Genomic DNA, 26,327 nt, shown 5'->3' with positions numbered 1-26,327 from the left:
TCAGTAAGACATTGCTAGACCAACGACGGTAGATGGTAGGTAGATACCACAAACAGTAGATGGTAGGTAGATACCACAAACAGTAGATGGTAGGTAGATACCACAAACAGTAGATGGTAGGTAGATACCACAAACAGTAGATGGTAGGTAGATACCACAGACAGTAGATGGTAGGTAGATACCACAAACAGTAGATGGTAGGTAGATACCACAAACAGTAGATGGTAGGTAGATACCACAGACAGTAGATGGTAGGTAGATACCACAAACAGTAGATGGTAGGTAGATACCACAAACAGTAGATGGTAGGTAGATACCACAAACAGTAGATGGTAGGTAGATACCACAAACAGTAGATGGTAGGTAGATACCACAAACAGTATATGGTAGGTAGATACCACAAACAGTAGATGGTAGGTAGATACCACAAACAGTAGATGGTAGGTAGATACCACAAACAGTAGATGGTAGGTAGATACCACAAACAGTAGATGGTAGGTAGATACCACAAACAGTAGATGGTAGGTAGATACCACAAACAGTATATGGTAGGTAGATACCACAAACAGTAGATGGTAGGTAGATACCACAAACAGTAGATGGTAGGTAGATACCACAGACAGTAGATGGTAGGTAGATACCACAGACAGTAGATGGTAGGTAGATACCACAAACAGTAGATGGTAGGTAGATACCACAAACAGTAGATGGTAGGTAGATACCACCAGATGGTAAATACATGACTGACTTCAATCTACGACATCAGATTCTAAACCAAGTCACAAATGAAACTCTTTACCATCGGGCAATCTCTCATGTGATGGTACTTATTTCCTTCAAAATTGTCGATACAAGAAAAAAGTTTTTAAGATAAGCCAATAAAACCGTACGTTACTAATTCCGAATTCAAGCCATAATGAAAGTACTTTAGAAATAAAAAAGAAAAAAAGGTGCCAAGCATAAAACATGAATTTAATATTTTTAAACAATAAAATAAACGTTAAATATTAAATACTTTCTACTATTTTTTTCTACTATTTTTGTAGTCATTTTTGAACATCACATTGAGCTATTTTACCTTACCGGCAATCGGTTTTAAAACAATGGCGTGCTTGGTTTCACTGAAATGACTAAATCAGTCTGTATCTTTGGTTGTTCTTCAACAATATCCTGTTGACATTATTTTGATATACTTTTATGATATAACTAACATATTCTGAGCAAAACTTACATATGTTTTAGCAAACTTTAGTATCATATTTACATGACTCTTCTATTGACTTCCTTTCCAAAATATTACTACAAAAGGGGAGGAGTGGGGGAGGGGGGCGACTCAATTTTTGCATCTAACATAATTTCATCCATGGGGTGGGTGGGGGGGGGAGTTGAACAAGTTTTAATATCAGCTAAAAAAAAAGGGTATGAATTATGCCTGGCCCTTGAGGATGAAATTGAAATACAACTACCAAGAAGAGAATGACCTTTGACCTAAGGCATAAAATCTTCTTCCTTCTCCATCTCAACAAGATCAGACAACCTCTTCAGGTTCTCTGGGGAGAGGTCATCCAAGTTTTGGGTCTGAAACACATGCATGTCCACCACTTGTTGGCCGTCAAAGGAGCGCATGTTGTCCAAGTAGTCCCTTACACGAGCGACTGTAGAGAAATCAAAAGTGGATTCAAATGACATCTATTTCACCGTTCAATTCCGTTGTCCAAAATATTTCAAATGTGTTCTTTAGTCTAGTTTGAGTATTTGTATTTCTGTTTAAAGCCTCTAAAAAAGTTTTCTGTGATTATGGAAACGTCAGGCTCTCTATAAACCTTTATGCACGTATTCATCTAATGGGTTTTGTATGTAGTCATCGATGAGCCATTTTTGAAATCTTTCAATATTCCAACAACAAAAAGTGCGATGGAATACAAAGAAAACACTAAGTAATAGTTGGAGCAGCTCGATATTCTTGGAAGAGAAGTTATAGCAATGCGTTTTAATCAGCTGCTTGAGAAACGGGGTGTAGGATACTGTTAGGCATCAGTAAAAGTTATCGTCAATCAAAGCCTCATGGAGGAAATAGAGAATAGCAAATGTACTGAAACTTGACAAAAGCATTGATACTGACATCGTTGATCCGTCAGAGACAAAATGAATATATGTTATAGACTGTCAATCTGTACTGGAGAGAACAAAATACATCTGTTTAATGTCTAGTGGATAGGTATCATATGTGGTTGAAAAACCCTGTACAATTTACTTACATCAGAGGAAGGGGAGATTAACAATTTCTTGGAAGAAGGGGGGTTGGGGGGCGGGAAGACATGTATCAGTGGATAACTGACATTACTATCAACATAAATACACAAGAAAACACTGGTATAAAGTTAAGGAATGCTCTCCAGCAGAGCATGCCAAATGTTTTGACTTTGTACCATGTTTTGAGCAAACAATTTGATATTCGGCTGAGTTTAGCTGCCATGAAGGTTTCAGTAGAGAAGGCCGGGCCCTACTGAGCCCTCCTGAGCCCCCCTCTCCGGATCTGGCCCCTGCTGTGTACCAACTACTATACTCACTTCCACGAGAATGTCGGCCACCCTCCTCATCGCTATGACTACTACCTCTGCTGTCATGGCGACTGCCACCTCCACGATGTCTACCGCCAAGTCGCCCCTCCTCGTCAGAGCTGGAGCTTCCTCTTCGTCCACCAAAGTGGTCACGCAAAACCTTGCGGGGGGAAAAAGATATACAGGATACGCAGGTTAGCACATACCGTAACATTCTAACAGTGACTATTTTTTAAATGAATGCTTGTGATGTGCAAAGAATGGTTCGGTCGGGTTCTCACCTGGCGGGCAGTAGTCCAGAAGGTCGGCCATTGGTCGGAGGGGACGCTGCTGATGTAGTAAGAGTTGTATTCGCCACACATCTCCTCGATGTGGTCTCCGAGATCAGTGGCTCTCTCTGGATTCACAGTGTACAGTTTACTGTTCATTGGGAAGTCCATGTCTTTGTAAGCTTCAGTCTAAGGAGGAACACAAATGAATGAAGAATGAAAAACAAAAAATATATATATATATATATAAATAGTTTTTACGTACATACTGACCCACAAGATAGCAACTCCCTTTTATCAACGCGAGTTCCACTCTGCGGAAAGATGGTACTAGATGGAACATTTTGATAATCTGGAGAATTATAATTATTACATTTTCTTGTTTCCATTGATGACAGATCAAGGCTCCAGTTAAGGATCAAGAGAGGAACAAGACTATTACAGGGGCAAGTTACAAATTGCCTTGGACTTGCAATTTAAAGCTTCAGTTTTTAAAAAAGTGCAGCAATGTCATTTTCTATTCAAAAGAGAGAACCAGAAAGCCAGGAGGTTTTCTGGTGCCTTTTAAAATATAAATTGCCCAAAAATTCCACTTTAATAGCTGTGTGACTGATGTAGAGTTAAACTTGTTACAACAATTCAATGAGAACCAGAAAAGATCAGATAATTTCAGGTCTAAAAGGGTCATCAACCGATAAATTCACTGGTGAGAAATTTACAGAAGCGATTCTTTACTCCAAAATGCTTCAATATTAAAAAAAGAACAGTCTTCCAATGTGACATAAAGACCCATAGATGTTCTCATATGAGCAAATGGACATTTTCATTTGAACAAATTTGAGCTAGCAAATCAGCGCTGCCGCCATCCATCCCTTAAAAAATTGTTATTCATTTATGAGCACTACATGACATGGTTCATTCACTGTGAAATATTTCCACAACTTAATGCCAAAGCCAAGGTCCTCTAGTATAGATGACAGAGAATTAAGGCTAATTTTGAGACCAGTTTTGATAACCTGTTGACCTCCCACTAAGCCAGTTGACCCCTTGAATTTCAGGAGTGTGAAAACTGATAAGAGCCACTTGAGAGTGTTTCATTCACCCAACACAAGACAGAGTATCAATTGTTTGGAACAGCTGTAGTTTCCTGGATGACTATATCTATATATATTAATATAAGGTAGGGTTATGCAAACTTTTAGGACCACAAACCAGGACCTTCCGTAGGCCAAGACCAATCAGATTCCCTCCCCCCTTCCCCCTCTTCTCTGCAGCAGGCATGAATGATAGCTTGGACCAAGGACTTTCAAGCTACTGTTTCAATCTTTGTCAGCAACCTCTAATTAAAAAAAAGGTGCATAAATTTCCCGATGTCTGAAAAATTCCCACAACACATCAAAATATTTTTAAGGCCCACTTTTGGGTAATGCCCCATAGTTTGCAGCCCTTTGACCTAAGGCATGGTAACAGGGAAAGCTCACATCCAGCAGATCCTGGAAGCCTTCAGGAGTCAATGTCGACTGCATGTCCAACGGTTGGATGTAACAAACACCTGACGATGGCATCGAGTAAGCAGAGATGTTCTGAAAAATATAAATTGAAAAATTGATTTCAATTAAATCTACCGTCACAGGATAATGTAGTATTTCATCTTTCGGTGTCGCAAGTTTGAAGAATATGAATATTTTTACGCTGTAGAGATAATAATAAACAAAAATTTATGTAAACAGTGTTCTCAAATGTATAAAAGTTCTGAATAAAACTGCCTAATGTGAACTATCACTGAAATAGATAGCCCCAGTCCAAAGTTTGACAGATGTAGGTTGAAAAAAAATAGGGGCAAAATTCCCCGGAAAGTTTAACACAAAGTGTGAGAGCGGGTTGGTTCCGTTTAGCTTGTAGAGAAATAAAGAATAAGAAAGGAGCTTTCTACATTTATTTCAGTCAAATCTGTACAATATGTTCTACGACCCAACCTGTCCAATATTTTCTTTCCCAGGAATTGTCAAAATAAAAAATGGCAGTCATAAAACTGGTCTTATTTGTTAGGAAACTTTACTACTTTACTCTGAAAATTTTATTTGTTTGCCGATTGTTTCTTATCTACAATATGTCAATTGGAACAAAGTGGCAGGCTTGGAACAACATATGAGAATGTTTGATAAACTTTTGATACCTCACTGTATAGGCCATGTACTACTCCCATGATAGGCTAAATATGCTATATTTATTGTGTAACAAAAGATGGCTGTTCACTCAGCTACCACAGTTACCTGTGACTAGGTGAATAGCATTGACTAGGATTACAAGCAATTCCCTGAAGGGCGGGGGGGGACCAAACAATAGACTTCTCGCCTCTTCGTAGATGAATAGACCTAACTGCCACCAGTCTGTGAAACAAGCTTTTCAGATAAACAATTTTATTGCGATGATATCGATAACTGAGATCCAAACTGAGGAACTGGTGGCGGTTACTGCGATCATCGCATTCCGTACCGCTGAAAAATGAAAGTAACTTCTACACGGTACTGTATCTTGAAAATAAAAAATGTGTAGGAATTACGATTTCAACAGGCTGCTTAATGTATGTCCTTCTTTCAACACTAAAAAAAAATCCAAAACAACCATCTATGAAGAGTTTTATTTATCACGTTTGTTTGGGTTCTTTACTTAGTAAGAGCCAGACTACGACAGGCGCGTAGCCAGGGGGGCAAAGGGGGTGACCGCCCCCCCCTTGAGCATATTTTTTTTTGTTATCACTACTAATTTCAAAATAAACAAAGGTTAGATGCAACTAACAAGGCCTGAGAAGTGCCATTTCCAGCGATCTAGGAGGCATTTTTGGCCAAAAATTTTCAGGTACGCTTCGCGTCAGCCCATGGTGGCGCTACGCTTAGATAGTTTGCCTAAAGGGCCTGGACTACGACATGTCATTTTACCTTGTTGAAGTCGTGGAGTACATCGACCGCGGGAAACATGTCATCTTCTCCTCGGTTTATTCGGATGATGCGAAGTTCCAGGTTGATGTCCAATCTTTCCTCCAGGAAACGACGGACGGGGGCACCTGTCGGCTTAGGTGGCACCTGTGGCAAGAATTGTTACCGGAAAAAGAAAAACTGTTTGATCTACGATACACATTGATATGGTCATCTTTAAGGTTTATGAATGTTATATCCGATGAATGACTGAAAATTTGTATATTTTGGTGTAAACCCCCCCCCCCCCAAGTAAAAAATGTCTGTAGCACTTTGACCATGTCCCATAGCTGAATTTTGTTACAGATCTGCAAAAGACAGATATACATTCTTCCGTCTTCTTGTGATGGCGTTGTGGTCAAGTGGTCAAGGCAGTGGACTTGTGATCTAAGGATTACAGGTTCGAGTCCTGGCCAGATCATTGCGTTGTGTCCTTGGGCAAGGCACTATACCTCTATTTGCCTCTCTTCACCCAGGTGTATAAATGGGGACTTGTGAGGTAACTTGTTAATATAGTTGCGTGCGCCGGTTTGTGGCTGCACCCTATGGAAAGTCCCCCGGGAGACACATGGTTATGGTGTACTGTAGTGCCCCAAGGGAGATTGATTGTACACTTTGGTGTGTAGGTGTGACAAGTTACCAATGACCAGGGTTAAGTTGTATAGTGGTGTGAGAGGGCCTTGGCCCTGAACAAGACTGTAAACCTAAATAATAATAAATAATAGTAATGCTTTACTGCTTACCAGCATGTCGTCGCCGTACGGTATTTTCTGTCCCGGTAACCATTCCTGGTAGTCATAGCTACTCTCCAAGAAACCGGAGTCCGATGGATAGAAGGCGTCGTCGTAGAAGTAATCCACGCCATCATTGTAGATGACACCGCACCAGTTGTACGACGACCTCTGTTCGGAGGAACATAAAGGTCAACGTGAGATTACAAACATGTTTTTAGGGATGCACCGGATATCCGGTCCGGCCGGACTATCCGGCCGGATGGTGAGCAATTATTCAGTTCCGGTTCTTGCCGGATATTTTTCAAAATCCAGCCGGATCTTTTCAAAATCTGGCCTGAATTATTTCTTAAAAAGGTGTTGGTATTAACTTAAATCAATGTAAAACTATTTCCAAAAATTAATAAAAATATTCAAAGTAATGAAAAATTAGGTTTAACATGTTTAATTTAATTTTCTCAATGGTCTGACCTAAGATTTGCTCCTTGTTTCAAACTTCTACTTCTTATTAATGATTTTCTTTTGTGTAATGAAAAAAACCGGTTCCGGCCGGTTTTTATCCGGCCAGATTTCATGTACTAACGAGCAAAATCCGGTTCTGGCCGGATCCAAAAATTTGGATCTGGTGCATCCCTACATGTTTTAATTGGCTGCATTCCATTTTTTAAATTTTTTTAACGATATCGGATAAATATAGATGGCATCAAACATTTCATATAGACTACTATCGAAATAATATATTTGAGATGGAAGTAGAGGAACCATAAAAATAAGTGAATACTTTTCTGATCTGGTCCCTTTGGTACAATGTAAACCCCCCCCCCCCCCCTTTAAGATAACCATCAAAATCTATATGTCTTATGAGAAAAGAAAAAAAAGAAAAAAACAGGAAAAGTCTGTTTTTAACTAAGATGAAAAGCTATGCAGTACAGGTACGTAGTATTGTTTTAGTTTTTGCTTGAATGTAATGAGGTTGGATAAATTTTCAATGACATGATGAAGAGAATTCCAAAATGTGGTACTGTACACCTGTGCTACAAATTTGAGAATGGTTTAGACTAGTTCTAGAGTGAGGATGGTGTAGCATAATTAATCGAACGAGTGTTATCTAGGAGTGATAACTGTACAGTGTTAGGGTACAGTATCGGAGAACAATATCAGGAAGGATGCGAAATTGAGAGCAGGCACAGAGCTGTGAATTCTTTCAGGGTTGATTCCAACACTTTCTTCAAAATAAATTTTCCATGACTTTTCCATGTCAATATTTTACACAAATTCTTTGAAATGTTATCCGATTGGGTCTGAGTTGAGTAAATTCCAGTTTGGACAATTAGAGTAACCGTGTACTGTTTTTGCGGTTGCCTTGAGCAGTCAAAGCCAGATATAGAAACCATGAGGTACAGTACTGTAGGTGCATGGTCCTCAGTCAGACTACAGGTCTGTTCTAGGTCTGGTGGATTGTACACGACACCTTTTTCAGGGTTCCAACACTTTCATAAAAATAAATTTCCATGACATTTCCATGTCAATCTTTTACAAAATTCTTTGCAATGTTGTCTGGTTGGGTCTGTTTATTGTGTAAGAAGGTGGTTGTCGGCCGGGTTGGGTGGGTATGGTCAGGTGAGGATGGCTGGGAGGGGAGGGGGGAAGGGTTGGGGGGGTTGATTGGGACAAGTACTTACTCTGTGAGTCAGGAAGGGAAGTATTCCGATGAACGCAAAGATCAGAACAAACAAGGAGACGAAGAGGAGAGCCAGGCAGAGACAGCCAAAGACACGCCCTCCTTGTCTGGCGGTGGGAGGAGCGTAGACGGGCTCTAGATTGAGAGGCGCAGGCTCTTCCGAAATCTGTTTATAGTCAAGAGAGAAGAGATAGATCATAGTAAAAGTTATAAAACATGTGACCCTGTTAAAGGCATTGAAGACTTGCCCCAAACCATGTGCCGCCCTCTGAAAAAGTTAACTTTCCGTCGCTTTCAAGTGAAGTTTTCTTCTTGTCGCTACAAAACGTGATACCTTGTTATCTTTAGCTGGACCTGAGATGTCCATCGCTGCTACGTACACTGTGTTGTGGGTATTGAAGGCAGCTGCAAGTTGTGACTGTACACTAGTGTCTAATTACCGACGGTAGCAAGCTGTGTGTGTATTTTCTGGGATCGATGGTGGTGTCTAACACTTCTGTTACACCTCATTCGAAACTAGGTCAGATTACCAACATCAGACGTTCCTTTGTGCGCGAGTCTTCAAACACTTCACTCCCTTTAAATACACTTGACTGTGTATCAAAGTGAATGAATGTGACCTTGTTTGTGTCTGGTACTGCGAAATGAGTTCCAAAAGTTTGGAACTTATATCAAAGAAATTTACAGATAAAATGGAAAAAGAGACAAGTCTGTTTGAAGACATTCTTCTAAGCACAGTGTATATTCACTGTTTTATGAATTCAGTGCAATGAATGTATACATGACATATATCAGGGATGTGCTCACACTGGGCGGCACCGGGCAGCTGCGCCCAGCAGTTACGAATGCTGCCCAGCACAAACAGTATTTTAAACATTTCCGTGCGGCACTTCTTTTATGATAATTTAACAAATTTTACCATAACCAAAATCTTGGAGAATACATGGCACAAAATAGGAAAATAGCACCACCTAAGCATACTTCATGTGCAAAATGTGTCCAGTGGGGAGGGGGTGGATCACACTACCGCACAATATGCCCGGCACTCAAATATTCTTGAGCACATCCCTGATATTACATATTATATAATATGAAAGAAAACAATAAATTTCAGAACTAAAATTTGTAGAGAAAGAGAAAAGCTAAGTTGATGCCCCTACCAGATACACTATGATCTATGTAGATAATATCTATACAAACTTGTGCATAAAGGTTACCAACAGAACATCTCATTACAGATCTGTACAATGATAACCCAGCTCAGACATACAGATGCCATATACTGTAGTGTCGTTGTGAATGTGACCAGGGAGTTGTTTCCATAACAACTCCCTGATGTGACATACTGTAACCAGCCCTACACAGCAAAGAATCAGTGCTCACACAACAAAACATTGCATTTTATATAATTAAAGAACTTTTACTAGAGTTGTGTAATCTATATATATACCACACTGTTCCAGTTGTACAACAGACTGACCCAATTTCAATTGTATTGCCCAGATTTATATAGATCTGTTATTAATATACTGTATATGTCACCATGTGCAGTGAACAACATTACATCAAGCTCTGCATATATAGTGTACAGTATATACACTGTATAATTAGTGTGTATTGATCAGGTGTGACGGTGAAGATAGACAAAACAATATATATTGCACAATGCTGTACAGTACAGTACAGAACTGTACTGTATTGTACTGTACTGTCCTGTACAGTACAATGCTGTACTGTCCAGTACAGTTCTGTACTGTACAGTTCATTACAGTACAGCACAGTACAGTACAACACAGTCACAGTACAGTACGATATAACACAAACAATGACAATGTTTTATCTTGCAGAATATAGTACTTTAAGCACTATCAAGTGGAAATTCTAAGAAAGCTGCCAAAAAAAAAAAAAAATCAAAACTTATTATGTACATACAGCACAGGACTAATATCACTCTGTACAAGTACTGTATTAGTCATTGTTACATGTTACATGAAATGTAACACAAATTAGTATCTAGGACACAATTTGTGGGTTACTGTATGTAAACGGTGTGTTTAATACAGTGTGCACTGTGTAGAATACATAGTACTGTACATGCATGCTTTCATGCATATGCATGTACTATAGGTCGACAGGGCTCTTCAGCCACAACCAAATGAATCAGCAGAGGGTCAAAGGTCACAGCAGAGGGTCACAGGGGTCGTATCGGTTCACTCTAGTCCCGCCGAACTTGAGAACCTTCACTCTCTGACTACAGATTTGCAACTGTTCTGTGAGTCGATCACAGTTAATGGTAAACAATTTCTGTTGAGAGATCTTTTGAAATATTGTTTTTTGAAGTTTTGATTCAAAACTTATCGTTTTCAGCACCTTGACTGCATTTTCTGACGTGTACTATTTCATTTGGCCAAACTGCTATTTGAGCGGAACCATTTACTACAGACTACAGTATATCACCCCGAGGCAACTTTCTGTAATATAATTATAATTACTGAAGTTCTTTGTATTTTGCTATTATACTGTATGTGTGCCAACAATTTCAGGGGTGTGTGAGTTACATATCCTATTATAATTATTCTAGACGTAAACACACAATACCATGTAACTAGTCAGGGTTTCAGATTCTTATGGGTCAAAGCAATCACTCCATTTCTCTGAAATTAACTATATATATACAGTAGATATGATAATATACAGAATTTCTCCTGAAATCCCTTCCATTATGTTTTCGTTGTACCAGATAGACAGGGGTATAATCACTTATTACAAGGTATGATGCAAGGTACTGGGGCTTCTATGAGACATCCAGCAAGGAATATGGCATTTTAGAGACGGCCACCAACTAAGAGAGCTTTTCAAAGCAGGACATCTATTTCGGGTACAAATTGTGCCTAAAGCACCCCTTACAACTTTCTGATTTTCCACCTAAAATATTATATTTTCAAGAAGAAAGTTGAAGAAGAACTCCCTAATTTAAACGAATTTTTATTTCGATAAATTTATGCTTCAAGTAGAAGAATATTTACAAACGTCTAAATTTCATGCGCCCATATCCTATAATACTTTACATAATGCATTTAAGAAATGCAATCTCTTATTTTCGTAAAGACTTCATCAATCGTATAAATTATTTTCATCTTATGTTCCTTTATAATTTATGCAACGTAAGAATGTTGAAATTATAATTTACAGTATGCAACGAAAGAATGTTGAAATAAAATTTGGAAAAAAAAAAAAAAGAATCGCTCAGTTGGTAGATCGCACATACTGTAGCTGATAACCACCCTGAAGTCACCGGTTCAGATCCTGTTATCGAAATAAAAGTTGTCTTTGCTGCTTTGAAGTTTATTTTTATTATTTTGTCTGCAGTCAGCTTTCCATTGTTCATGTTAAAAAGTGCAATTTATAAACTCTGGACAGGATAGAGTACATGTATACTAAACTTGATTGTATATAACTAAGGAGATACACAAACAGTGGTAAAGCAACATGAAGGGAACCTGGGGCCAAGCAAACTCCCCAATCATTCGCCTGCTTCTCCCTACCAAAAAATGAAAAAAAGGTGCAGTTTAGAACTTCAGACAAGGTACAGTAGAGTCAACTTGGTTGTGAGGAGATATACCAGCAGTGGCATATATATATACAGTAGTATCCACAGAAGGGACCAGGACCTATCCCCTTCCTCCCCCATAATATATGCATGTTGACCCCTTCCCAAACTCCAAGACCCCCCCCCAAAAAAAAAATAATAACCTGTCAGATAAATGATTTTTTCTTGAAAGTAGTCCTTGGAAAATGCATCAATACTGCTTTACACTATGATAACTTGCCCACAAATTAAAATACACTATAAAGTCATTTCTATGCTTGAAAAATGGAGAAAAAACCTTAACTTGAGAATTTGCCTGTAGGTTGTCATGGAAACTGGAAAGTCACGACGCTCACTGCACAGGCAATGAAACACTCAAATTAATCAATGCCGTAGTGTCGCGTGCGAACAGAGAGAGCTAGAGAATTCATAACTGCATATGTATCATACAATATCAGACTGCATAAAATCATGTTTGTGACAAAGAACAAAACTGTATAGTTATATATATACTATTATTTGTAGAAGAGAATAAAACCAAAATAAATGCTTTTTTATTAATTCCCACTAAAGGGAAAAAGGTTGGCACCAAAGGAAAGAACCTTACTGTAATACTCAACAATGAGCACCAATGTAGGGAACCACAACATATCAAATAATGCAGTAATAAATATATATTGTAGATGATTGACGTCAGACATTGTTAATCGTAGAAGTTCTTACATTTAAGTAGATCCAGTTTTGGTTATTCAGGCTCCTAACATTTTTATGGTATCTCTGTAATTATTGTACAGTTAATTGCTGTTTATCACTTAGCGTTTTTAGCACTGCACTGACCATAACACATCCCTGGCTCCGCCCACTTTCTATCAACCATCAAATCAACCATCTCAAATCCACTGTACATACAATATTGTACATGCAATACATGTACTGTACAATACTGTACATAAAATACTGTACATACATACAATATATACTGTACATTACACATTGTTTTTTATATTTTTTTATCCACAGACCATTCAATCCTTGGAACGTCTGCTTGCTTGTTCTACCTATGTGATTTCTGGCACAGCTAAAGGGAATTTTTTTTACCTCTAGTTTTACACCATCGGAAGGCATTGTCTAATATTCCTATCCTTCAATTTTCCAAACAAATGTTTTCTGTTCACGAGCAAAATTTTTATTAGTTATGACAAGGACATCCTATATTTCTTTTACTGCCAAGTAAAGTGCAATGAGCATGTCATTTACTGTATTTTCAATGAATTCAGTTCAATTTTTCAAAATTAAGTCACATTTTATTTTTTTTCAAATCCAATTTCAAATTGAGTTCTTCAAAAGTAGAATTATTGTAAAACATCTTTTTATAATTCATTATTACTTGAAATGAAATTTGATTCGTCCAAAGCTAAAGTATGTAATATGAGCCACATATGCTGGTATGGCTTTTAGCAAAGAATTACATGTACAGTAGGCATGGATTGATTCATCTCAAATCCACTTTTTCAAAGCAGGCCTCGAATATGAATTACAAATGATCAAATAACTGGCTCAGAAAAGCAATTGCATACAAATCTAATGCTCAGTTAAAATCAAATTCTCACATAATTTATTTGGCCCTGTAGAGAATATATACAGTACACAAGGGACGAAATAACTGGGTTCGCATAGCAATTTGCTACCCAAGAATTGCCAGTTGCTAATCAATATTACTTTTGATTAGCAAAAGATGCAGTACCTGCTAATGCTAATTGCTATTTCCAAGAATTGTCGAGCAATTATTGCTAATCAATTCTCTAAAACTATTTCGCCCCTTGATACAGCAAACATCAGTTACTGAACAGGCTTTATGGGAGCTGAAAAATAATATTTACACTGCTAATAAGCAGCCATTACTTAGTATATTACATATTTAAAAAAAAAAAATTACTGACAAAATTACTGTATCCATCATTGGTTTATAATGTTCAAAAATGTCCAAATCATCAAAAAGTGCCATTTTTGCTCCTGGCAACTTTGAAATCCAAGATTTTCTTCCCACCTACTGTACTGTAAATACTATCATGCCCCTTCAATGCTTACAAGCAAACAGTCGTAATGTAAATATAGTTTTCGACATGGTCATACAGTCCAGTGAGCGCATAATCTGGGTAGATTGACTTTTACAACAAACTTTCGATATATCATTTTGTGAAAGTTCTGTGTTACTAACAAACCTTTTGGAATATACTCAGGTGTATATACAGTGAAGTCTGCTAAATAATATGATCACCAGTACTTACAACAAATATGACACAAGTTTTGAGGTTCCTGCCATCATGGTAAAAATTTGATAGTGCAGAGACCATACATACAGTATATACCTGTACAGTAACATTAAATACCAATGGATTGAAATTTCATGGAATAGTTTAATTAAGTAGGTAAGTAAGTCCCAGAAGGAAATTACATATCTGCGGTGAGCAATACAATGAATGATACAAATTACAAAGAACATTGATACAATGAATGATACAAAATACAAAAAACATTGATACAAAATACAACCGTTAAATGCAGTCTAAACAAAACATACACTAAATAGCTCCAACAGCGCAACTAAGTGGAACGGCCACCCCCCCCCCACCCTACGTCGTGAAGTTCTTGTTGTGAACACTAATGGCAGTGCCTTTAAACGAAGAACGATGTCTATTTTTGTGTGACGTCAGCGACCTCAATCTACCGCTACGAGCAACTATACGGCTGGTGAGATGATTGTGCAATGGGTGACTGTGATCTTTCAGTGTCTCAAGTTTGTGTTGTGCAGGCTGGGAAATACAACAATAACATCCTGTGTAGAAAAAACTGATATCTTGGCACTTGTAAGTAAGCACGTACAGCATTGCAACTTATACCCTGCATACAGTTACATACACTGAAAGTATTCCGTACCTCTATTGCCAATGTAATCCTATCTAAATTCAGGGTTTGATACAGCAATTGATCCTACAGTACCACACAAGGAAATAAACTGTATTTCAGGTACGGGCTTGATAGGTACATCTAGGCAATGCATTCAAAACGACAGAACCATCGGCACTCAAACTATAAATTGCTCTGAACCGATGAGTTAAAGGGTAGTCATTATAGGTCCCAAATTATAGCATGCTATAATTGCTACAAGTTTTCAAAAAGTACTTTCCTGGAGGTCTTAACTCTCCAAATTGTTCTCAGACATTTTTCAAGGAACACACAAGATAACTGAAAGTCCCAGTGAGGAAAATTTTCATCAAAGCTTGTAATAAAAACAGTCAAAGAATTTTGACCAAAGGTGACCATAGATTTGAATATCTAGCATATTTGGGGCCAATAAATGCAGCATACCTTTAAATGTCATTGGGATGAAAAGCCAAATTTATTACATGTATGTACAGTACATGAGTTCAGCATTCCTGGAAACAAGGATGTACAGTGTTATGACTTAGCTATTAAAAGTATTCTGAATTGCAGCTCTACATGTCATATAAGTAAATACTATAGGTAATCAATGCAGCCATATATATATATATACAGTATATATATATATATATATGCTCGACAGTACTACTGTACAGAGGCCTATAGATGGTAGTTTAACGCAGTGTATTTGAACTGGTCAACTAGTACGAACACATTTTCAAGTGAAAGGATATAGATTTGATTGATTTCTCTTGGATTTTTAAATGGATTGGTTTATTTGGTCTGCAAACAGAATTTCTAAAACCAGGAAACCAGAGTGTGAAGAGAATCTACAGTAAGATGTAGGTGGGTATTTCTATAAACCTGGGGTCCAATAGGGTTTCCACACACTATGCACAAATACTATCCAATCACTTGCAAATTACCACTTCAATATCCTGATGTCTAGTTGCATTTTATAGTTTACTGTATAGGGAGTATAATTAAATATAAAAAAAGTTTAAATCTCTTGTCGTTTTTTTTTCTTTAAGTGCAAGTTTCCCTTTGTGTCCCCCACAATTTTTAGTACCAACTGTGACATTTAAACATGTTAACTTTGGTAACATTTCTCACTGTTCATTTTGTCTCAAGTTCATTTGCAGATTTACTACAAGTTAATACATGAATAAGAGTTGAAGTTGACAAAGTTTCAGTATTTTTTTCGTCCCCACTCGTTTATGACGAAGTATTGAAATGTGCATGCCCAACGTAACATTTTCGTGTCCACCCTGTAACGTTGGTAAATTGATATATGATTGCCTGTGTGAACCTGTGTGCATGTACAAGCATCGCGATGTACGATCAGACATTAACAACCAACTTATCCCTTCTCCATAGGCCTATTTTGGATGTTCAAGCTAGCTCAAAAATGTTGTCTTCAACGACCCGAAAATTCGTAAAAGTTTCGTGTCCCTCAGACCTCGTAACGTTGGTAAATTTCAAGGCTACGTCATTTGTGAAAAAACACATCCCATAGTTTTATGAATGAATGACGTCATTCATAAGTCCTAGACGTCGTCTGCAGGCATATACAATCATATATAACTCCAGGGCTACATCGATCAATGCACCGAAGAAAATTTGTGTCCCCTATCTACCCCAGCGTTACGATGGTATTTTCGTTACGTCGAAGCCGCAAACCCCGTTGAGTTCCAGAAAAGTGAGTGTGCAAATATTAAAGTAATGTTTCATTTTAAAATTACGACCTAAATAAAAAGTTAATCTATCGATAAATTTGATTTTTGAGACTTTTTTAAATGGTTGATTCATTAATTGGCCAATTGCTGTCAAGGGGACACCATTTTACATTGGTGTACTCCGTTATGGTAACACTAACAGTTTAAACTAACGTTAGGCTAGGCCTAAGCTTAGGCTACATTCGAATATAAGATGTAGCCTACGGTAATTTCGCGAAACGGCAAAATGTAGAAAAAGAGGACAAAGTTTCTTTTTGTTGTGCAAAAATGCTGATAAATTTATTTTCTATTCGAGATATGTACGATAATGTCAAAACATGCGTACAATATCAACAAATACGCTCTTAAAAATAACGTTTGAAAGTTTCGCGAAACTACAACCCAGTCACCAAAGTTTTAACGTGGGTCACAAAATATGTCAGAAACGGCGTTAAAACCAATAAAATAAATTGTAACTGCTATACTACATCAGCCCGATTTTTAATTTGTAAGAGCGGAATGTGATTGGAACGCTATGGCAATTTTTAACCAATTATTATCCAAAACAGATGGACATATAGTCTAGGCCCCAAATTGAGAGTATCAATGGCATTACCATTACCACTGTATGTACTATCGATAGGAACTTTGTTTGAAACAACTAGCCTACGGTAGCACTGTCACTGTGTTAGGGTCTAAAGTAATAGGCCTACTCTAGGTGAAAAAGACAAAACTTAGTGGAATGGAGATCCATATTTTATATATATTTTATATACTGTATTCTGTAACCTATTTTTCACTAATAACTTGTTTGCCTCATATCATGGATAAACCTTTCGTGGAATCTTTTCGTGGAGTCATAGATTAGGTTTGTTTATGAGAATATTGAAGCTCCATCTGTGTCTTAGCACATTAATCTTAAAACTTGTCAGTTGACTTATCAAGAAAGCAGTCCTTGCCCATCCACAACATGTGCCTCTACTCATGGAGGTAAAACCTCCATACTCTACTCAACCTTGTCCAGCACAGAGTTGATAAACGTACAAATCTAGGTCACTTTGTTACCGAAAATATATTCTAAGATAATCACACTCAAAGTAATTTTCCTTTACAGGCTCCAGGTGGGGTCCTACGTAGCTATCAATTTTGCTACTGGCAAGAAGAACTTTGTCTACTTGGTGAGTATGGTTGAGTCAATATTTGCCTGATGCACACAAAATTCTCCATTTTGGCAGCTAAATTATGCTTCATAATGTGGAGATCATTCCTGAAAGTAATATGCTTGTCTTATCTTCTTATTCCAGGTTCAAGCCATCGCTAACAGCCAAGTTGGACTGAAATTCTTGCAACGGCGAAAGAGTGGGTCCTTCCAGTCTACCAATGAACTTTGTCACCTTCATCCATTGTCGGACATTTGCGTTTTGTCTCCACCATCAGTGTCTCTGGAGCAAAGGGCATGTGTATGAATTTTGCCACAATGAACTGGATCAGGTTTCACTTGATAACAATTGTTCAATCAAGTAACTTTGAAGGCCTTCATTTTGAACATTTCTTCTTTCTTGTCAAAGCTTCACCTTGTTAAATATTGGATTCACCTTTTCTAGTTTTATTCTTGTGAAATGGTTTGAGATTTGAATAAATGTGAGGCACCTTGTCAGATTGTTTTTGGATTTACCTTTTCTAGCTTTTTTTTCTTGTGAAATGTTTGAGATTTGAATAAATGTGAGACACCTTGTGAGATTGTTTACTATGCTAGTCATACAGTTTTCTGAACTATTGGACACTGGATGTATTCCTGTGCATGAATAATTGACTTTTAAAATATTTCAGATTTGATAAAATTATTTGTTCGTCTGTTAATCATTAACTGTTGTTCATTACAGGGGACACTAAATTTTGGTGTCCCCGTTATGCTTAAGTTTTTTCCTACTTCCATACAACTCGCGGTATTAGAACTTGCACTACAGAAAACCTTGGGTGTGTTGGTGGTCCTTTGTGGTTTTAATATGTAGGTATGATTGATAGTGTTATATTAGGGACTGTTCATTCCACTCTGTTGAGTTTATTGTGCTGTAATAAAAATGGTTTTAAAAAAAGCACTTTCTGCTTTCGGAAAATAGCATGTTGTCATTTTTTTTTTTGCAATTTTCTGTTGAATGAAACTCATTTCTCCTTAAAGCTTTTTTATTGTTGAAAGTCATCTAAAACCTAGTGCAAAACAGATAACAGAGGCAGTGTAACCTATAGGCATGTCACTTTCCCCCTGTTGACAGGTTTGGATTTTGGTGTCCCTGTTATGTTGGTTTTTTTCGTCATATTGGTTTGCATTACTATTGTTGACCTATAGGTGCACTTTTTTTTTTACTTCTTCACTGTTATTTTTTAAAACCCACATAATAACTCTATCAAAAAGTAAAATTTCATCTTAATTGAAGGACATTGAAATTTTGGATCCACGTCACACTATTGGACCCCAGGTTTATAGAAATACCCAGGTCTGTTGTGGAATACTGTACACAACAGTAATACATATTTACATACTGTTAAGTAAGCCTAATGTATGTACATGTCTGTTAGCGGGGCTTGACATAACCCACGGCACAGACAGCTAAGAGCCGCCGCACTCAATGTTTACCCATGTACCACCTGGAAAATACACCATGCCGATGACAAGAGTCACCGTCATGCCCTTTTCGTTTTGCTGTCGGTGCCCCCGCCATTTTTCAGTGCTGTACATGACAGATTCAAGCCAGCTATAGATAGAAAAAACCTGTCCTCCCCAAATTCACTCGAGCATTAATAATTTGTTACTTGATAGCATAAACTACCCCAAATAGTGCCATTACGATTCATCCATGAGTGCACCTAATTAATTGACCAGCCACCGTACGATTGTAAAACACAATTGCACTCATGGCCAACACTACTTTCCTGTGTGTGAAGACAATTTTGGCTTGACCCTTGAAATAATACACTGTGTGTTTAATCATAAATTTGTGCAGATCGAGGAGCGTTCAGTATTGGCTAGCATTACCAACTCTGGGCAGATATATTCAATCCTCCAGCCCCTGTTTTTGGCGAAAAACAGGGGACTCTGGTGGTATTTGCTATAGGCAGGGAAGATAGTAATATACCATTCCGAGTAGTACACTTAGTTTATAGAGTAACCAGACAATCTTGGGGAGATAGTGCTTGATTCCTCCTTTGCAAGTTACTTTACTCTTTGATGATCTTTTAATTTTCACACATTAAGTCAATGGGACCAATGAGTTAACTACTATACATGCAAGGGAAATCACTGAGTAAAATCCTATTGACTTTGTACGGAGGTTGATCACAAACTTCACGGAGCATTCCCTCCATTTGTAAACATTGAGCAAAGACATCATTTCAACTCTAACATTACCATTTATCAAAGGGAAAATGGTTTAGCTTACGCAGTACGTAATGTGTTGTAAACTAAAAGCCTTCATAAACATGTTGTGACATTAACACTTCTAGAAGCATAACATTGAATAACTGACTGACTGACTGGCTTAAGGAGACACAAACCCTTGAACTATCATGATGGTTGGATTTGCGCCCCCTTTAACCTAAAAATTATGGTTTCAATTATACAGTATGTCACTGTATCCATCCTTTAACCATGAAGTACTGTACTGTCCCATACTTAGATTTGCAGTATGCACTGTAAAGTTTATAAGCCATGTTGCACACCATCACCCATGGATACTCTATATGTTAAAACTACTGTACACAACAACCTGTACACCTACAGTATAGTATGTACACAATAAAATGAGGAAGCCAGGACTGCAGTTTTTACAAATCAATATCAATTGTGCAGATCACACCAACAAAATGAGGTCACTGAACATGAACAGATGCCAACCTTAAAACAGAAGGAAAAAAAAAGATCAAGAAAAGGTATTTAACCATTTGGCAGGTGTGTACCCATTTTAATTAACAGGTACATATGTAAATCATTTGAATAAACAGGAATCTTTTTTTTAATAAGAGTAATATTCATGTCATTTTTTATGTGATTATTTGATGTCATCTAAAGTATTCGAACATTATAACAAAGATTTAGGCATTCAACTGCGATTAGATATTGAAAATTACACAGCAAACGTAGAACTTTGTATAAAATATGTCATAGGAACCAAGGATCTTAATATTTATGGTTCTCTGCACTGGTATGATGAAATCCTTGAAATTGCCATGATAAAGCAATACCCACTACAATATGGGAACCAAAGGGTGAGATATTTTCGTAAGAAATATGATCGCATAGACTACCCATTATATAGCATATATTTAACTAAATGATGCATGTCAACAAAACCTCTTTTGTTTTTTAATTCTTATCAATACACATAGTAAGCATAAATTCTCTGGCAGTCTATTGCAAAGAAAAAAAGATCTTGATCATATGTTTTAAAAAAACAACATATCATTAGCATAAATTAACTATAGATCTGTTAGTGTTCACAGGTACATCATATAATCTCTGCAATACTGTTCTTCTTTGGATACACGTGTAAAAACTGTATGTGAGACAGGGAGGGTACTTCCTCGTTCAATGTTTACATGTTTCAACCAAAAGACAAACTTTATGACTCAATTGGCCAATTATACAACAACTTTGCCATGACGCACACCATCGACTTCTAACCTTTATTGAAATTTGCTGACTGGAACAAAAACACCTCGTAACAGGATATCCTATGCACCGTGAACCCTACTCTTGGCACATGGAATATATGCATTAAAGAAATGGAAAAAAAACCTTCTGCTTGAAGTTTGTGAATAGACCAAAGTAAATTTGTACTGTACTTCTACAAATGCATTGTCATGGTGACTTGAAAAGAAGTTTAGGCTTTATTATTTCCAGGAAAAAGGGGGCAGGGGGAGTGTCATTCATCTTTCTATAGAGCTCTATTCTGGTGCTAAACATGTTTAATTTTAAAGGGTTGAAACACTCTGTAATGCCCCTTTAAATTCTAAAAATTATTGTGATTACTTTTTTCTCCTTTTTACATCTCTATTCTTGATCTGAAAATGATAACAATATGGCACACTATATGTATGTAATTACAGCAATTTGCATGATAGCCAGATATCCCGAAAAAAAAAAAAAAAATCCAAATTTATACAGAGTCATAAAGTCTGATTACTGAATGTGGAAACAAATTTAAATGAAATGAAATGAAAATGAGATTCTGGCCTCTGAAGTCTTTGCCAAGTCACTGTTAGTCACATACTAGTTAGCACAAGTCAAGTCTCAACTCTAGTTAAGTTACAAGAATGTACCATGAGCCATTTCACAGTGATAGCCAAAACACATGTAAATGATATAGCAAATTATACATGTCTGTAGTACTTAGTAGTGTTTGCACGGGTTATCCGGGTACCCGGGTACCCGCCCGACGTGATACTACCCGGTTCCTAATTTATTACCCGAATCCTAAGCAAAGTGTGATTTAAAAAAAAAAAAAATGGTAAACCGACGGTTAGGCAGATTTCCCATTGACTTAGTGTGGTGTTAGGCTACCATGTGTTCGAAGATAACAGCAATAACGAAAGCTTTCCATAGATATCTTATAACTGCGTCACAATTTCAGCTAATAAACAGATGGCTAGGCTAGACTACTCCCATTGACTTAGTGTGGTGTTAGGCAACCATGTGGTCGAACGTAACAGCAATAACGAAAGTATTCCATGGATGTCTTATATAACTGCGTCACATCTCCAGAAAATAAGCAGATGGTTAGGCTTAGCTAGATTTCTCATTGACTTAGTGTGGTGTTAGGCTACCATGTGGAAGAAATTATTATTTATTCATTCGTTTACTTCAAAGAAGGAAAGGCTGACAAGGAATTTTACGCGATGTTTATGGATTATAGATGGGATAACTAAAAAATAGTAATCGCTAGTGGCTTTTTACTAATCGTTTATTCCAAATGCGATCAAATTGCGCGAATCGCGCAATCTCGCGGCTAATGAGAACCATGGGCCTGCATAATAGATAGTAGTAGTATTAAAAACTGTTTAAGAGCTAAATTGGATATTTATATGGTTTGATCCAATAAACGTGCACGAGCTAGCATAAGCAGCGGCGGCAGTGCGATGTTAGTAGTAATGCTAATTATAATTAAATAATTTATTTATTAACAAGTTAATGAAAGAAACAGAAGCAAATAAAAATTATTGAGGGAGGTTTAATACCATATCTTACACCTACGTATTTGAACATGAAAACATTGTCAGTAGAGAATATAATGCATAAATTATTACAGCATCCAATATGTAATTTATTGAAAATCGTGATACACGAGGGTAAACAAAATTTTTCCGGGTACCCGGATACCCGACGGGTAACGGCCCTCGGGTACCCGGTTCCCGATTTTTGGACCCGTGTAAACACTAGTACTTAGTATGACATTAATCAAAGTAGGGCCTTTTCACGTGATGGGTGAACTTCAAGTCATAGTTCCGGTGGTGACTGCAGTAATTAATGTCACTTTGGGTTATTCACTCAAGTCAGAACTGGGTTTGAGTCGCTTCACCAGTAAACGTGACTCGGGTTGGGTCAGTGACTTAATATGTTACACTTGGTCATGGTCCCTACATATTACCTCTCTCTTATAAAGGTTGTGAAGACTCGCGCACAAAGAAACGTTTCATGCCGGTAATCTGACCCAGTTTCGAATGAGGTGTAACAGAAGTGTTAGACACCACCATCGATCCCAGAAAATACACACACAGCTTGCTACCGTCGGTTATTAGACAATAGTGTACAGTCAGTACATACAGCTGCGGTCAATACCCACAGCGCAGTGTATAAACGATACAGCGATGGACATCTCAGGTCCAGCTAAAGATAACAAGGTATTTTATTACTGTCGTTTTATTACTGTCTGCATTTTGTAGCAACACAACAAAATGTCACTTGCAAGCAACAGAGAGTTAACTTTTTCAGATGGCCGCACACGGTTTGGGGCGAGTCTTCAATGCCTTTAATGATACAGATCAGTATAATTATAATAAACATGTGTAAGGTCAGGGCCAGTATACAGTACGTAGGCGTAGCCTAGTTAAAGTAACACTAACAGTAACAGCACTAACACAGGCATTTAGTTGAACATAGCCTAGATAGAGCCTAATGGAAAGCCTAACTTATCTCAGACGTTAAACCTGGTCCTGCTCATGGATTTTACTAGACTTAAAAAAGGAAGAAATCTAGACTAGGCTCATGATAATCTGACAGAGGCTTATTGAAGCACACTTGTGCCCAACCGATTTATGTTGTCTTAACTGTAATTCCATATAGGCCTAGCCTATATATTGTTTAACACAGAGGCAGTTTGTGTTGTTTGCTGTAGTTCACGATTTAACTAAGTTAGGCCCAGATTTAAATTGGAGCCAAGTTATCGGCTAAAGTGAGGGCCCTGCGGTAATATTAATGGTCTGTGTTTGGCCTAGTCGAGCTAAGCTGATGACGAACGAAAACAAACATAGGCCTAGGCCTACTGTACTTAGATATTAGTAATAGTAATAGTACTTACCGTTACAAAAACATTCACGGGAGTCCCGTCTGGTTTCTTCAAATCATCCTTCCTATCAAGATTTAACTGCGGCTTGACCATCTTGACTGTAGTTTTGTTTATTCGTTGCACGTCAAACCTGACTTTCACGACTTTCCACAAGACCCAGAACTATGGCAAATCCTTTTGAATGTGAGGTATAGTAGACTACGGCTCGAACTGCTCTGTTACTATTACTTTTACGTTGCAGAGCTACATAACATGGATTATTGTTGTTTTGTGTGCATAACAGGATGCTATCGCAGAACTTGATCAAAGCTACTTCCGGCTTGTGCCTGGCAGCAATTTGAAGACCAACAACTCACCCAAAAGCGTCCACCTACACTATTACTTTTCGTGCAGTCTTAACGTTAGGCAATGAAGTACCTAAATAATTTCCCAGATTGTAAGAAATTCTTTGACTAAAAAATATAAATAAGTACACAGAAATTTGAGTCACTTCTAAGGGCATATGTATGCGGAATGGAAAGCGAAAAAGAATATTAAACATGTTTTTATAAAAAAAAAAATTGGTTCCACGAAACAGTTTGTTACTGCTGGATCTGTACTGCTGCGCTGGGACGTAGCTACACTTATTAGTGTCTAGGTCTATCTGCGGAAGCATACTGTCCAGTTAACGACATTTTCAAGGTGACAAGAAAACGAAATACGGTTTGATTTTGCTGAAAAAATCGACAACTCGTAGGATGTAACCGAAGTTTCAGTCCTTATTAGATTTACTGTTAGACTACGTCAGGCCTTTGACATTTCACTGTTACTTGTTAGAGACAGACGGGCGATATACAGTAGGCTAGGCCTATGGCTTACTTAGCCTGGCTAGCACAAGTTATCTGACATCTGAGTAGGCTCCTACTACTACTAGTTCTACCACTATCCTAGTATAACTATAATTATAAAGTTATTGTTGTATAAATTATCATTGTAGTAAATCTACAGTAATATCTAGGCCTAGGCTATGTCAAATTGCTAGGCTAAAAAGTAGAATTCAACTCAAGTAATAGTGATAACAAACTTTCATGGACCTCAGATGACAGTCTGCTCTTGCAGTTTGCCAAGTACAGTAGGCCTAGGGTCTATACAGGCCTAACTGATTTGAAATTGCTACTTCAGAATTAAAGCATTAGATGCAACATGATGGAGTCCTTGTTGCACCTTCCAAGCAAGTGACGATGAAGATTTATTGGTTGGGGTTAATGTTTACAGCCTTTTTGCAGTTAAGAAATGATAAATTGTATTTCATGACAACTTTAAGTATGCACATGTGAGTCACCGTCCATCACTGAAGACATTTAAGAGTTGCTGCACAATATGGAGATTAATTTTACAAAATGAAAACAATTTAGTATTTAACAGAAGAAAGAGGCTACATGCTGTTTTATTGTAAGTAGACAACAATGTACCGTGGCAGACTGCTAAAAATCTTGCAGTACACGTAGGCCTACGTCTGTAATGTTGCCACGTTCCATTATAACTTTAATATTCTTCAATTAAAGGCATTGAATACTCGCCCAAACCGTGTGCCTCGCTCTGAAAAAGTTAACTTTCCATTGCTTGCAATTGACGTTTTCTTCTTGTCGCTACAAAATGCAGACAGTAATGAAAAGTGATACCTTGTTATCCGTTATCTAGACCTGAGATGTCCATGCTGCTATGTACACTGTGTTGTGGGTATTGACCGTAGCTGTATGTATTGACTGTACACTAGTGTCTAATTACCGACGGTAGCAAGCTGTGTGTGTATTTTCTGGGATCGATGGTGGTGTCTAACACTTCTGTTACACCTCATTCGAAACTTGGTCAGATAACCGGCATGAGACGTTTCTTTTTGCACAAGTCTTCACACCCTTTAAGGCGTCAACATTGTAAAAAATTAGAAACACCATGTTAATCATTGTTAAGCCACATATTTAAAGGAAGCCAGATAACCATTAATGGGGTGGGGAGGGGATGGGGGTGGGGACAGTAGGATATTTGTAGAGAGGTTATCTAATTATTCTTCCATCTTGACTTTTATTGTGCAAGTATGTATGTACAGTATCTGTTTCCATTAGGATCATCTGATACACCCATAGAACATAGTCAGAAAGTACAGAGAAATATATTTTGTGGGAAGTTCTATCCTAAATCGTTTTGCAGATGTGATATGATTGGGATTTGACCTATTTTCCAAGCACCTACATCATCAACTTATACACAGCAACAGCGGCTACTTGGTTGTTTCTTTACTGTGAGGTACCTTTCAGTTAAATGCAG

At 37.6% G+C, this 26,327-nt stretch overlaps 3 protein-coding genes and 1 long non-coding RNA gene across 6 annotated transcripts in view; 2 read left to right on the top strand and 2 right to left on the bottom strand.

Annotated features, from left to right (window-relative positions):
* Positions 1-26,327, bottom strand: part of LOC139983148 (dnaJ homolog subfamily C member 25-like) — a 376,890-nt gene that overhangs the window by 272,592 nt on the left and 77,971 nt on the right. The window lies entirely within an intron of this gene.
* Positions 1,037-24,262, bottom strand: LOC139983147 (uncharacterized). The gene is made up of 8 exons (XM_071996527.1): positions 24,036-24,262; positions 8,219-8,383; positions 6,549-6,707; positions 5,770-5,913; positions 4,312-4,413; positions 2,843-3,019; positions 2,571-2,721; positions 1,037-1,655 (listed from the first exon to the last, which is right to left on the bottom strand). The coding sequence occupies exons 1-8, from the start codon at positions 24,114-24,116 to the stop codon at positions 1,489-1,491; spliced, it is 1,146 nt and encodes a 381-aa protein (XP_071852628.1). The 5' UTR covers positions 24,117-24,262; the 3' UTR covers positions 1,037-1,488.
* On the top strand, positions 16,322-18,752 carry LOC139983153 (uncharacterized). The gene is made up of 3 exons (XR_011798523.1): positions 16,322-16,448; positions 17,579-17,642; positions 17,769-18,752. It is a non-coding gene; the product is annotated as an uncharacterized lncRNA (long non-coding RNA).
* The window catches only part of LOC139983144 (farnesyl pyrophosphate synthase-like), a 47,784-nt gene continuing 45,781 nt past the window's right edge, over positions 24,325-26,327 (top strand). Inside the window, exon 1 of one of the 3 annotated variants that reach the window (XM_071996523.1) lies at positions 24,325-24,459. The gene's annotated coding sequence lies outside the window, so the exon portion shown is untranslated. Of the gene's footprint in view, positions 24,763-26,327 lie in introns of all 3 variants that reach the window. The other 2 variants (XM_071996521.1, XM_071996522.1) reach the window with 2 other exon arrangements.

Source organism: Apostichopus japonicus, chromosome 16 (genome assembly GCF_037975245.1).
Source record: "Apostichopus japonicus isolate 1M-3 chromosome 16, ASM3797524v1, whole genome shotgun sequence".
Lineage (NCBI taxonomy): Eukaryota > Metazoa > Echinodermata > Holothuroidea > Aspidochirotida > Stichopodidae > Apostichopus > Apostichopus japonicus.
Note: the sequence above shows the minus strand (reverse complement) of the source record. Positions and strands in the feature narration are given on the sequence as shown.

Bases quoted from the DNA above. Each gene is read 5' to 3' on its own strand.
- LOC139983147 (XM_071996527.1), bottom strand. From the start codon at position 24,116: ATGGTCAAGCCGCAGTTAAATCTTGATAGGAAGGATGATTTGAAGAAA. The intron at 8,384-24,035 runs GTAAGTACTATT...GACTATAAACAG, and splicing joins CCGTGAATGTTTTTGTAACG to ATTTCGGAAGAGCCTGCGCC. The intron at 4,414-5,769 runs GTAAAATGACAT...TATATTTTTCAG, and splicing joins TACTCCACGACTTCAACAAG to AACATCTCTGCTTACTCGAT.